This window comes from Mus caroli, unplaced genomic scaffold (genome assembly GCF_900094665.2).
Source record: "Mus caroli unplaced genomic scaffold, CAROLI_EIJ_v1.1 scaffold_11296_1, whole genome shotgun sequence".
NCBI classification, from domain to species: Eukaryota; Metazoa; Chordata; class Mammalia; order Rodentia; family Muridae; genus Mus; species Mus caroli.
The window spans coordinates 5,858-20,676 of record NW_018389441.1 but is presented as its reverse complement, the minus strand read 5'-3'; the positions used below and the strand labels follow the sequence as shown (position 1 = coordinate 20,676).

The window sequence follows — 14,819 nt, the reverse complement described above, 5'->3', positions numbered from 1 at the left end:
CCTCCCTCCCTCCCTCCCTCCCTCCTTCCCTTCCTTCCTTCCTGTTTCCTTTGTTTTTTCCCTTCCTTTTCACTCCCATTAATTTCTGAGTTCTTTTCAGCAACTGAACATTCCAAAAAGATAATTCCAATGGTTGTCTTCACAAAGCCTTTTCTAGTGAACCAGAAATCAGAGTATTCAGAGGAGAGAATCAATGATTGAATAGAACTGCATATAGAATAGAAAAGAATTCAAAAAGTGAGGATTGTGGGCAGAAGAGGAAGAGCAGGAAAAGGAGAAAGAGCAGGAGAAGGTCAGAGAGCTCCTTTTCTTCACAACAGATACTGTTTCTATGAAGAGTGATATGGGGACACCTGAGTAGAGGATTCCACAGAGCAGAAATGACACCCTCTGAGGGCATGGAGGTTTTGTTGCTCATCTCTATTATGGGCACACCCCTACCGATAGGCATAAGGTGAGGGATGCTCACACCTGGTCATGATTGTTGGCTTATTTCTCTTCCCTTCTAGCCTCCCTTTTGACCTGCTGGCTTCTGTCCACCACTGCTAGTGTCACCATCCAGTCACCACAACACGTAGTTGAAGGAGAGAATATTCTTCTACAAGTTGACAATCTGCCAGAGAATCTTCTAGCTTTTGCCTGGTACAGAGGACTGACAAATTGGAGGCTCACAATTGCTCTGCATTTCCTGGAGTATAGCACAAGTATGACAGGGCCTGAGCACAGGGATAGAGAGATATTGTACAGCAACGGGTCCCTGTGGATCCAAAATGTCACTCAGGAGGACACAGGATATTACACTTTTCAAACTATAAGTAAACATGGAGAACTGGAATCAAATACATCCACATTTCTTCAGGTATACTGTAAGTAATCCTTTGTGAACTCTCGGTCCTGGGTTTGGTCTCTCCACTAGGCACATAGAAGTGTCAGGCCTGGCCTGTGTCTCCTTTGCCTCTGCTTTGTGTCTCCATGTTGGTGCTTGAATATTTAATGCAGGACACACATGGTGGAGAACAATGTCAAGTGTGTAGAATCCCTCATTTGATTTCACTTTGGATGCAGGGTGGGCAAGTCAGCCAAGGCCATCAGCCTCTGTCTAGACTCTTGAGTTCCTTCAAGGAAACTGTCCTTGAGAAAGACCTTGAGGGAAGAAAGAAGGGCCTGTAGAAGCACCTTCTTGAAACCCTGCATGGGATGATGGAGCCCAGAGCAGTTCTTCTGGGACCCAGGTCACCTCCTTCCACACAGTCAGGCCATGGGCTCCTAACACATCTGCTCCTGGGTCTTTCTACTCCCTCAGAATCCTGACTGATGCCTGCAGTGAGAATGATCTGTCCCCTTCACCACTCACCATGTAGTTGGCCCTTTGGATCCCTCACACACATCTGTCACCTTCCTCCTGAAAGCAAATCCCATTGTTCCAGAGCACTGAGAACACAGGGCATGGGTGCTCACCCGGGTTTCTGTGTTGCACAGAGAGTGCAGCAACTAGCTCTTTGTTGCTGACTGACCCAGGTTGAGAACACAACTGAGGGCTACCTGTGGTTGACCTGCTGTTGTCTCAGTGCTCAGAGATACTCAGAAGGTTGTCAGTCACTGTGTACTCTGGAGGGCTTAAAAAGAAAGAGCCAAGAGGAGAGGGTTGGTGGGTAGTCCAGAGAGTGCACAGGGTAGAGAACACAGAGCTACCCACTCAAAGCCCACGGGCTTCTGAAAGATGCTTCTGTTGTGGAGGAGCCTGAGGTATATGAGGAATGGGGGAGCTGGGCTGTACCAGATATGATACAGCAAAGGACACATCAGGCCATAGTCCAGGGAGGCCCCCCTGTGTACTCTCTGCAAAGTTTGTACCACCTGTCAGGGCCTCTTGATCATTCGTGAGGAGCCCACACTTTACAGAGTGTGAGCAGAGAGGACTCAGCTATTCTTTGGAGTCTCCTCAGGAACTCAATGACCTGAGAGGAGTCTCAGGGTTTGTAGGAGAGAAGCCACAGTGGGACAGAGGTTTAGCATCAGCAGGAGACTCTTGGTGAAGAAGTACGGGCTGGGGGAGAGTGTTCTCACCCACAGTTAATCAGCATGAGCACAGTGTTCTGAAGTCTGATGCTCTCAGCTGTGAAGTCCCAATAAAATTCCACCTGGTGTTGATCAGTGACATGGCTCAGTGGATATCTGCATTTACTTCATTGTCTGACAACCTTTGAAGCAGTGAATGCAAGTTGTCTTCTCACCTCCACCTAGGGAAGGTGTCCTGTAACCACCGCCACCCACTGAGAAACACCCATAGAGTAAGGCGCAATCTTGTGGGCAAGTGTTAGCCTGTGCAAGTGTGCCACCCCCACCCCCAGAATGTAACAAAAAACCCCAAAGGTAATGTAATTTTGAACACTGTACCAAAAACATATGAATGTGACTATGAACATGCATGGTCCTGAGACATTATTCATTTACTCATTCATTCAACCATTTATTGGTTCCCCACAGATATCTGATGTGTTTTTAGGCAGCCTTTCTTTAAAAAAAAAAGAAGACCACTACTGGGTCTCACAATTCTCTAGCCCTAGTGGACAGGAAGACAGACAAGTAAAGAAAGCTAGAAGGTGATCAGGTGTTAGAGTGAACCATTAAAGGAACAGAAATACAACAATAGAGTCAGAGAGTGAAGACAGGATGCTGGGGAAGGGGTCAGGAGGCAGCACTCCAACACCATCTACACTGAGTGTGAGCAGGGATCTGAGGGGAATAAAGCAGGGCCGTGTAGACAACCAAGGAGAGAGCACCATACAGAGGAAATGACAAGTGAGGGACATGGAGCGCATGGAGGTAATGTGATGACCTCCACCAAGTAGGGAAGGGAGACCCTCACTCACACACCTCAGCTGAGCTATGGACACAGCTGATCAGGACACAGGGTGCCATCTCAGTCAAATATGAAAGTCCTAATATCGATGGATCTCTCTTCCCTTCTAGCCTCTCATTTCACCTGTGGGCGTTCTACCTTCCCTGCCAAGTTCACTATTGAATCAGTGCCGCCCAGAGTTGCTGAAGGAGAAAGCGTTCTTCTCCGTGTTCACAATCTTCCAGAGTATCTTCAATTATTTTTTTGGTACAAAGGGGTGATTATGATTCGCAAGGTTGAGATTGTCCGGCACAGAACACTCAAGAATTTAAGCGATCCAGGCCCTGCCCACAGCGGTAGAGAGATAGTGTTCAGCAATGGATCCCTGCTGCTCCAGAATGTCACCTGGAAGGACACAGGATTCTACACCATACAAACTGTGAATCGATATTGGAAAATGGAACTAGCACACATTTACCTTCAGGTGGACAGTAAGTGATTTTCTGTGATCATTCAGTGCTGGGTGGGGCTTCTACCAGGAGCACTGTAACTGCTAGTATGGACTACCTCCTGTCTGCACTTTTATCGCCACTTTGGGGTTTGACCACTGTGTGCAGGTCACACATGCAGGAGAGAAATGCCCATGGGTCAGACTCAGCTTTCTGACATCTACTTGTATCTCGGAGGACCTAAGATTCCAGACTGCTCTGTCTGTTGAGGTTTTTGCAATGCACACAAGGAAAGTGTGGAGTCTACACAGAGTGGTGAGCAACAGGAAGCTCAGGTCCCATAGTCTGTCCCAGGCTTGACTAAAAATGTATTGGGTTCCAATTCATCAGGACTTGACACATACTTCTGCTCTGAGCAGACAGTGTACAATGGTTTATGGCTGTCTATATCAATCCAGTGTTTTTATTATCACGAAACAGTAGACTTTCATAAAAAACAAAGTAACACAAAACAAACAAATAAAAAACAACAGAAGAAATGAGATAGCTCAGCGGTTAAGAGCGCGGACTGCTCTGTTAAAGGTCCTGAGTTCAAATCCCAGCAACCACATGGTGGCTCACAACCATCCGTAATGATATCTGATGCCCTCTTCTGGAGTGTCTGAAGACAGCTACAGTGTACTTACATATAATAAATAAATAAATGAATGAATAAATATTAAAAAAAAAAGTAACCCAGTGTAGTTTTAGAAAGAATGGAGGGTTGCTTGCTCCTGCCTATCTCCTCACACCTTGCTCATCCTGGTCTTATAGCACATGGGTCCATGGGCCCAGGGGTGGAAATGCTCATAGTGGACTAGTCTCTCCCACATCAATTACCAGTTAAAAGATGTGCTATAGACCTGCCCAGTGGCTATTCTGGTATTTCTATTTTCAGTTGAGGCTCCCTGTTTCAAATGACTCAGGCTTGTGTCAAGTTGACATAAAGCCTGGCAGCATAATCCAGGGCATGCTGAGAAGAGCAGCCTGCTCCAAGCCCTCACCCAGCCCTAGTCCTGGGGTCAGCAGGAAGAACATGTAGAAAGTGAGGTTAGAAGCTGAGTGCAGGAACAAAGGAAATGAGAAAAGTTAGGAAGTGAATATGCAGGGTATGCAGAAACCAAGGTCAGAGGGAGGCATCATCTCAAAGCACAGTGTGCATGAGTGTGTGCAGTGTCTGACTGAGGGCAGTGAGGGGCAGCCATGGAGATACAAAGAAGAGAGCTCCGTGCAGAGGAAATGACAGGTTCTGTGGCACTGAGGGAATGGAGGCCATGTTGTTGACTTCCACCAGGTTGGATAGACACACCCACAGACCTGTCTAGGCTGCGTAAAGAATCCATCTGCTCAGGATGCAGGTCACCATCTTTCCACAGAGTACAATGAACCTATGTGACGACTTTTCTCCTTTCCTTTCCAGCCCCGTGCTGTGATACTCTTGACTCTGCCCAACTCAGGATTGATCCAGTGACTCTGCATGCTGCTGAAGGGGAAAGTGTTCTTCTCCAGGTCCATAATCTGCCAGAAGATGTGCAAACCTTTTCCTGGTACAAGGGTGTGGATAGCACTCCATCCTTTCAAATTGTAGAATATAGCAAAGCAATGAATTCCATCATCAGCGGCAGTGCATACAGCCGAAGAGAGATAGGGTACGCCAATGGATCCCTGCTGCTCCAGGATGTCACTGAGAAAGACTCTGGCTTGTACACACTAGTAACAATAGACAGCAATATAAGAGTTGAAACAGTTCATGTTCAAGTCAACATCTACAGTAAGTGATTCTCTATTGCTTTCCCCTGTTGGGTGTGGCTTACCCTACTTCATAAGTGGACTCTGAAGAGTGGGCTGTGCCTGCTCTCCCCCCCCACTACATTGTGTCCTTTTGGCACTTACTGCAGGGCACACATAGGGTGGTCCAACATCATTAGATCAGAACCCATCACCCATCTTTTAATGCAGAAGTACCCATCCTGTGCTGGATAAACTCAGCCCAAGAATGTCAGATTCTGCCCTGACCCGTGGGTCTCTTACTATGCCCATATCTCTGATATAGACTTCATGTGTGTCAGATAAGCCATAGCTGAGCAAGCTGTGGAGTCCCCACACAGAGCACCAGGAGGCCTGGAAGCAAATCTCTGTGAGTTTAGATTGCAGGTGACAATGGGAACATTAATGTTATTGGTTGGCTTTGGATTCCTGTTAGAGCAGACATGGTACAAGGCTATCATGGCATGTGTCACCATCCAGTGCACTGTCATGAGAGCCACAGTTATGATAGTTCCCCTGGACATCTTCTACAGAGACACATCCAAGAATGCATTGATGGAGAGGACAATCTGGGTTCCAGGATATTAACTAGCTGTTTGGATGGCCTTATGAGACTTCGCAGGAAGACCAGGGTCTCAAAGGTGATGGACAATGGACACAGGTCCTTCTGGCAGGTGTTCTTTCTCTGTTGTGTATCTCCTGGAATTCTCTTCTGCAGGTTAACAATTTAAGAGGTGTTAACTGGAGAGCACCAAGAATGAGGTGCTATTCCGTTGCTGATCANTAGATGGTGAAGTAACATAGCCCAAGACTTCAGAGTCTGCACAGTCTCCTGAGGCTCTTGCCATGCTCAGAATGGCAGAACACTCAGAAAAGTTATTCTGGAAACCATGCACTTGAGGTGTAGCCTTGCTCCATATCTCACCCTACAGATGTTGTGTTTTCATGGGCAGTCTTTCAGACATACTAAGCACATTACTCTGTCAGAGCATCCTGTGCTAACAGGTTCCCAGCTCTCCCTAGTATATCCCATAGGGAATCACCTATACAGAGGACAGCTGCCTCCCCGAAAGGACATGAGCAGACCCTAAGTGAGGCTCAGGTAGCACAGGATGCTGAGAGTCCCTCTGAAACCCTCCTTAGGTTTATGGGGTCACTTTCCTCTCTCTGAGGTCTAGGTGACCTCCTTCAAAGTCACAAGAAACTCCCCACACAACTGCTCCTAGGTCTCACGACAATGTACCCTGACTGGTGACTCCAGTGAGAATGGACCTGTTCCTTTTCTAGACATCAGCCAGCAGGTCCCTTCCCAGATGTCCCAGGCATCTTGTCACCTTTCTGCAGGGAGTAGATTCCACAGCATTGAGAACAAAGGGCAGCTTAGGATCTTGTGTCATAAAGATTGGGAGAACACAGCAAGGGCAGTCCTGTTGTGAGCTGTTGCTGCCCCAGGGTGCAGAGATGATTATCAGCCTTGAGTTTGGCACCATCTCTGACAACCCTCAGTATCACCCTGGGAAGGGCTCCTGCCTAGGTGGAGGCTGAGCTCAGAGGGATGAAGACTGCAGTGCTTGTGGGCAGTGCTGGAGCAAATGCTGTTCTCCACAGAGGGAGGGCAGAGCAGGCAGCTGCAATCACATTGGCCCACTGTGTACTTCTCTGCAATGCTTGCAACCTGTGGTAGTGTCTTCTGTTCAGTGGTGAGGAGGACAGTGCCTGACTGTGTGGGAGGAGGGGAGCTCAGAGACTTACTGGAATTTCCTAAGGCAGAAAGATGAGGAGGGGGTCTCTCAAGTTGACCTCTATCCTCCATCTAGGTGCTGTGACCTGTCCATAAGCATACACTCAGGATGGTGTACACCTGCATCTGCACACATCCATAATCATGTCTACTATAGACACCTTTGTGTGATAATTTGGGCTGGAGGTTTAACCAGTGTCAGTAGGTCCAAATATGAGAATTTCATTAGCACCTGGACATGCAAGATCTTTGGACATCTGCCTATCTATCCACAGGCATCTGAACCTGTGTAGGCTTTGGAACTTCTTAAAATATCAAATTAGATTTTTTTCTAACAAGGCTTTAGGTGTAATGGGCTGGGAAACAGATAATGAAGGCTTGAAGTGAAGTCAGGTATTGACTGGGCCTGAATGGTGGTTGGGACACAAAAACCTGGGGTCTCTAGAGGAAGAAAAAAATTGAGAGAAAGTTTGCCTGCAACCCATATCTTTTGAGGAAGAACAGACTTGTGATGACAGTGAGGGTGGAGACAAAGGAGGATATATTTCCCCACAGAGGAAGGAACATACAGGTAGTCCCACCGAGGGCATTGAGGTCATTTGCTCAATCCCTTTGACTTGTGCAGACACTCCCATCCACCTCCACTGAGTGATTGATCTAAGCTTCTCTGGTCACATGACCCTGCCTTTCTTCCAAAAACAAAGGTCTCAATATTGACGGATTTTTCTTTTTCCCTTTTATCTTCCCTTTAAATCTGTGTTCCCCCTCCCTTCATGGTTCAGTTCACTACTGAGTCAGTAAGAGGAGCATCAGGAAGCCAATGATCCAGACATAACTCTAGGAGTCCATAGAGAGCTCCTCTGGGCTAGCACTGAACTTCCTGTTAGAGCTAACAGGTTCAAGGTTTGGCTTAGTTACCATGTCCTATAGGGTATAGGGTCAGCTGTTTACCACCATAACAGCTGCAGTTATATATGTCACCTATGTACCTCCTTCTCTTGAGTCTCAATGCAGAGGTGCCAGGACAGAAGTCAAGTGTTCTGATGGACTTAGGAGACTCAGATAAAAATAATGTCCCCAAGGGAAGGGACAAAGTTGACAGTTCTCCATGAATCTCTTTATTCTCAGGAATTCAGCCTAGGGTAAGTGGAACAGATTCTGCTGATGTGAGCAGCTCCCCCATCTTCAGGTCATAACATTGCTTATACCTAATCATAACTAATAGTCAGTGCAATGATCATGTACAGAGTGTCATACTTCAGGTAAACTGAGACACATCAACCTCAGTGGCTGAGTCAGGATCATACAGTTTGTAGGTTGCAGATGCAAAACACAAGATATATCTATAGTCACAGCTCCAATTTCTCCTTCCTGGATGCTTTATTCAGTGTGACCTATAGAGGGGCTGTTTGAGCTGTCTGAAAGATGAATGACATTTGGTCCCCTCTTCTTTTTCTTTGCAGAGCTTGTGACACAGCCTGTCATGAGAGTCTCGGACAGCACAGTTAGAGTACAGAGCTCAGTTGTCTTCACTTGCTTCTCAGACAACACTGGGGTCTCCATCCGTTGGCTCTTCAACAATCAGAATCTGCAGCTCACAGAGAGGATGACCCTGTCCCCGTCAAAGTGCCAACTCAGGATACATACTGTGAGGAAGGAGGATGCTGGAGAGTATCAATGTGAGGCCTTCAACCCAGCCAACTCTAAGACCAGTCTCCCAGTCAGCTTGGCCGTGATGAATGAGTGACCCCTCCTCTCATGCTATATCAGGGTGGGGGCATTTCTGTATTGAGATGTCCACAACTACCTACCCCTGCCAGTTACAGATTTCCATTCTTTCCCATGGCCAGTTGGCCATTTCTCCTATCTCTCCCCACACCTGATCCTGAATCCCTCCATTTCCCCCCACATCTCCTCTCCTACCCAATTCCCTCCTTCCATCTGCTTCCACCTATTATTTTCCCCCCTTCTACATTAGATTCAAGCATACACTCTTGGCCTTCCAACTTGTTTAACTTCTTTGGGTCAGTGCAGTGTAGTGTGTGAATCTTGTATTTTTGGCTAATATCTACTTATAAATGAATACATACCATGCATGCCATCTTGGTACTGGATTACTTCATTCAGTATGTTATTCTCAAGTTACATCCATGTGTTTTCAAATTAATGATTTCTTTATTTTTAATAGTTTCATAGTATTCCATGGAGCATATGGTACCACAATGTCTGTGTCCATTTTTTCAAGCTGCTGGTACCCTCCTCACACTGCTCTGCTCACTATTGTTGCACAGTGCAGCCCAAGGGTAATGTGATCCATTTGTTGCTAATGAACATTGAGTTTCAAGCTTTTGCTGAACCAAAAGGGAGAACTGAGGTTGACAGTTGCCTTAGTCAGTGTTTACTGCTGTGAACAGACACCGTGAACTTGCAAGTCTTAGAAAGGACAACATTCCACTCCCTGTTCTTCATAGGCTTGTCTAAACATATCAGTGTATGGGGGGGGATACCTAAACATAGCATAATAAAGAGTACATTTATTTCAACTTCCCAAGTCCCCATAGTCTATAGTAGTCTGAACAAATGTTAAAAGTCCAAAGTAGAAAGCACCATCTTGGGCTTGTACTCGACAGAGGGTCCCAAGGTCCCTAGAGGACTCTCCATGCTGTAGGCACCCTAGCACACCCAGGATCTTGAGATCACTGGTGAGTGGAATGCAACATCTGTTCCAAAAAATCCTGGAGGGTCTTGTGCCAGCAGGAACAGGGACAAAGGAAACCTGCCTGACTATTGGCTGAGGTTCGTTCTGGTTGGCACTAACCCCGTGCCATCTTGGGTGTGAACTCAGGGGGCCCTACCACACCCAGGATCTTGGGGTCATTGAGACCAGTCTAAGCAGAAGAGTACATGGGTAGCAAAAGCAACAGAGCTTCTTGGACAGGGTCCCTTTGGGCCTTCATCCTCAGCTAGGAGGCAGAGCTGAAACCCAGACCTCTGGGCATCTTCCCCACCACAGGACAGTTGGCCTCCAGGGAGGGCTCTGACTCCAGGACTCAGGAGGAGGATCTGAGCTCCAGACTTATGTGCACCTTCCCTGCAAGAGGAGAGCTTGCCTGCAGAGAGTACTCTGATCACTGGGTCTCAGGAGAGGGTTGGACTCCTAGGAGTGCTGACAGAAGCTAAAGAATTACAGGAGGATAAGTTCCAGTCAGAGACAGCTAGAACATCTAACACCAGAGATTACCACATGGTGAAAGACAAACATAAGAATCTTATCAACAGAAACCAAGACCACTGGGCATCATCAGAACCCATTATGCCCACCACAGCGAGTCCTGGATAGTCCAACACACCCGAAAAGCAAGATTCGGATTAAAAAAATCATATCTCATGATGCTGGTAGAGGATTTTAAGAAGGGCATTAATAACTCACTAAAAGAAATACAGAAAAACACTGCTAAACAAGTAGAAGTACTTAAAGAATTACAGGAAAACACTGCTAAACAGATAGAAGTCCTTAAAGAGGAAACACAAAAAAATCCCTTAAAGAATTACAGAAAAACATAAGCAAACAGGTGATGAAATTGAACAAAACCATCGAAGATCTAATAATGGAAGTAGAAATCAGGAACCATAGATGCGAGCATCAGCAACAGTATACAAGAGATGAAAAAGAGAATCTCAGGTGCAGAAGATTACATAGAGAACATCAGCACAACAATCAAAGAAAATGCAAAAAAGATCCTAGCCCAAAACATCCAGGAAATCCAGGACACATTGAGAAGACCAAACCTAAGGATAATAGGTATAGATAAGACTGAAGATTTTCAACTTAAAAGGCCAGTAAATATCTTCAACAAAATTATAGAAGAAAACTTCCCTAACCTAAAGAAAGAAATGCCCATGAACATACAAGAAGCCTACAGAACTCCAAATGGACTGGACCAGAAAAGAAATTCCTGCCAACCCATAATAATCAGAACAACAAATACACTAAATAAAGATAGAATATTAAAGGCAGTAAGAGAAAAAGGTCAAATAACATATAAAGGCAGGCCTATTAGTATTACACTAGACTTCTCACCAGTGACTATGAAAGTCAGAAGATCCTGGAAATATATTATACAGACACTAAGAGAACACAAATGCCAGCCCAGGGTACTATACCCAGCAAGACTCTCAATAACCATAGATGGAGAAACCAAAGTATTCCATGACAAAACCAAATTCACACAATATATTTCCATGAATCCAGCCCTTCATAGGATAATAAAGGGAAAACACCAACAGAAGGATGGAAATTATGCCCTAGAAAAAGCAAGAAAGCAATCCTTCAACAAACCTAAAAGAAGACAGGCACAAGAACAGAATCCCAACTCTAACAACAAAAATAAAAGGAAGCAGCAATTACTTTTCCTTAATATCTCATAATATTAGTGGACTCAATTCCCCAATAAAAAGACATAGACTAATAGACTGGCTACACAAACAGGACCCAACATTTTGCTGCATACAGGAAACCCACCTCAGGGACAAAGACAGACACTACTTCAGAGTAAAAGGCTGGAAAACAATTGTCCAAGCAAATGGTCCGAAGAAACAAGCTGTTTTAGCCATTCTAATATTGAGTAATATTGACTTCCAACTCAAAGTAATTAAAAAATACAGGGAGGGGTACTTCATAATCATCAAAAATAAAATCTATCTCTCCTGGGCATATACTCAGAAGATGCTCCAACTTCTAATAAGAACACTTGCTCCACTATATTCATAGCAGCCTTATTTATAATAGCCAGAAGCTGGAAAGAATCCATATGTCTCTCAACAGAGGAATGGATACAGAAAATGTGGTACCCCAGGGATTTGGAGATGTCAGTACCATAGGATGATCACCAAGAAGAGAAGCAGCAGTGGAGTAGATCCACCTTAGCTTAGATTGCTACAGAGCACAAAACTGGAGAAGTGATACTAGCCATTTGGAGGAGCCCAAAAGACCATGTGTGGATCCCAGATATTAAAACAAGAAGCTGTAACATTGAACCTGCCTTGGAAACTCCAAGATGTTCAAGATGCTCCCATCCATTGCCTATCTGTTGAAGAAAGCTGCTAACAAGGAGTCCAAACAGTCCAGGAGAAAGAAGGTTGTTTGAGAAACACAGATTAAAAAAGAGTACACACATGAAAACCACTTTGATATCAGACATTGAGATGCCGTGTTTGGAATCTGCCGAACTGGTTTTCTGTTTTGCTTTGTGGATTACTATTAAGTGACGAGATGAATCAAAGCTGGATAGGGTCTTGTTCCCAAATCTCTTAATCTATTATTCTAGAACATAGAATTCAATTTCATTTCACTTCCTGGTGCCCTTTTAATAAATGAACCATGGATTTTATAGTTTTCCTCTGTCAGCTTCCTATGCTTGTTGAAAATGCTTTTCATGAGATGAAACCAGTTAACAAAGTCTATGATAGCATTTCTGATTCTTTCTTTGTCAATGCAATTAAGCTGAGTCTCTTCACTTTAGCCTCAGGCAGACTCCTTATACAATGTCATCCAGTTGCCATATTCTTCACCAAAATATCACAAAACAATCTTTATACCATGTACTGAAAATTTTCTTTACTGAATCCTCTTGGTCCAGGTCAGTACAGTTCAAATTCCTACCAGCAACAAAATTGTCCACATACCTACTAGGATGTCCAATTAATATCCATTTAAATCATTTCACTGCTTTCCAAATCCAAAGTCCCCAAATCCACATTCTTTAAAGCATGGCCAGTCCTATTACTGCAATACCCCACTCCTGGTACCAACTTCTGTCTTAGGGTTTTACCATTGTGAACAGACACCATGACCAATGCCAGTCTTATGAATGAGAATATTTTATTGTGGTTGGCTTACGGGTCAGAGATTCAGTCCATCATCATTCAGGCAGGAGCATGGCAGTATACAGGTAGGCAAGGTGCAGCAGAGGTGAGAGTTCTACATCTTCATCTGAAGGGTGATAGCCAAATATTCACCTCCAGGCAGCTAGGGCTAGTGTATTAAAGCCTACATCCACACTGATACACCTTCTCCAACAAGTCCAGACTTCCAATAGTGCTACTCCCTGGCTTAAGCATGTATAAACCACCCCAACAGCCATGAACTCACAAAATTTGTCATAGACATCAATCAACACCACCTGGGTCTGCACACATTTTCCAAGGCTCACTGCATACCAATGGATCACTGCTATTACAGAACAGCATCCAGATGGATGCATGATATTTTGAACTTCCTTTTTTTTTCTTTTCTTTTTTTAATGTTTCCTATATTTTATTTACTTCACAGAGTTCTTTCTTTCAAAAACATTTTTGATAGATATTTTTTCATTTACATTTCAATTGCTATCACGAAAGTCCCCTATACCCTTTCCTTGCTCTGCTCCTCAACCCACCCACTCCTACCTCTTGGCCCTGGCATTCTGCTGTACTGGGGCACATAATCTTCGCAATACCAAGCGCCTCTCCTCCCAATGATGGCTGACTAGGACATCTTCTGCTACATATGCAGCTAGAGACATAAGCTCTGGGGGTGCTGGTTAGTTCATATTGTTGTTCCTCCTATAGGGCTGCAAACCCCTTCAGCTCCTTGGGTACTTTCTCTAGCTCTTTCATTAGGGGGCCCGTTTTCCACCCAATAGATGACTGTGAGCATCTACTTCTGTATTTGCCAGGCACTGGCATAGCCTCACAAGAGACAGCTATATCTGGGTTCTGACAGCAAAATCTTGCTGGCATATAGTATAGTGTCTGGATTTAGAACTATGTAGAAAGACCCAGTATCCAAAATCAAACAAATAAGACATAAGAAATTCCATGACATTCAGGCAACCAGTGCAGGGGCAAATCTACTTGCAACTTTTGATATGTATTCATAATCATTGCATGGTTGATTTAACTCTAAACTTGACTGGAGCTATTATCACTGTGGAAACCCACCTCTGGTTATGTTTCCAGAAAGATTTAACATAAGGGAGAAGATCTACCCCAAATCTGGGCAACAACATCCTACAGGCTGGGGACCCAGATGCCATAAATGGAAAAGTGAGCAGAAAGTGAACAGTTGACTCAACTTGCTTCCTACAGATGCAGCAGGACAGCCACTTTACCTTCCCTGGACTCCCCCTTAAGCCAGAAGCAAAAATCAATGTTTTTTTTTTTTTTTTCCTTTAAGTTGTTTCTTGTGTTGGTTTTCTTGGCAATGAGGAAATCAACAAAGTCCTGTGTTTTTCTGAGATTTCCTAATTTCCACCAGATTCTCAGAAGAATCTGTTACCTACCTAAAGTTAAGTGTCATATAATGGGAAATTAAGAGGGTGACGACAGTCTTTGCATGAACTGTCATTTAGGAGTTCATACCTTAACTGGAAGTTGAACCACAGTGCTACCTGAGGGAAAATGCCATAAGCCATGGGAGGATAATGTTAATTGCTGCATGCTGTGAGCTTGACCTGCTATCAAAGGAATAAGGAGGCTTTTGTTCTGTAGCAGAGAAAAGAGGGATGGGCCAGAGGAAAAGCTGAAGAGAGGAAGCTGGGAAAGAGATCACTCAGTGTCTGTCAGTCACTCTAATAACTGTGGGATTTATTCTGATTATGATAGGACAATAGTATTGACTAAACAAGATGTTTTGATTGCCAGAGGAAGTATGCAAAGTACATGAGGACACCAGGCTGTCTCTGACAAATGNTCTTTCCCAGTAGAAAAAGAAGACCCCAGAAACTTGACACAGAGCTTAGTATCCCAGGACTGCTGGATAAATACTCTTAGCTCACTAGTCAATAGATATATTTGGAAATGATTAATAAGGAATGTTCTGTGTTATTATTCAAGCTATCATAAGGGATATTGATTTAATTCTTTCTGGAGAAGTTGAATAAATTTATTATTCTTTTCTGACTTCTTCCCTCCCTCCCTCCCTCCCTCCCTCCCTCCCTCC

General features: G+C 44.5%; 1 protein-coding gene across 1 annotated transcript in view; it reads left to right on the top strand.

Moving 5' to 3' along the window:
* The window catches only part of LOC110288107 (pregnancy-specific glycoprotein 22-like), a 10,077-nt gene extending 1,125 nt beyond the window's left edge, over positions 1–8,952 (top strand). Inside the window, exons 2-5 of the mRNA XM_021154548.1 lie at positions 510–866; positions 2,974–3,333; positions 4,751–5,101; positions 8,302–8,952. Of these exons, the coding sequence (XP_021010207.1) occupies positions 510–866; positions 2,974–3,333; positions 4,751–5,101; positions 8,302–8,585 (1,352 nt within the window). The 3' untranslated portion in view covers positions 8,586–8,952. The remainder of the gene's footprint in view (positions 1–509; positions 867–2,973; positions 3,334–4,750; positions 5,102–8,301) is intronic.
* The last annotated feature ends 5,867 nt before the right edge of the window (positions 8,953–14,819 follow it).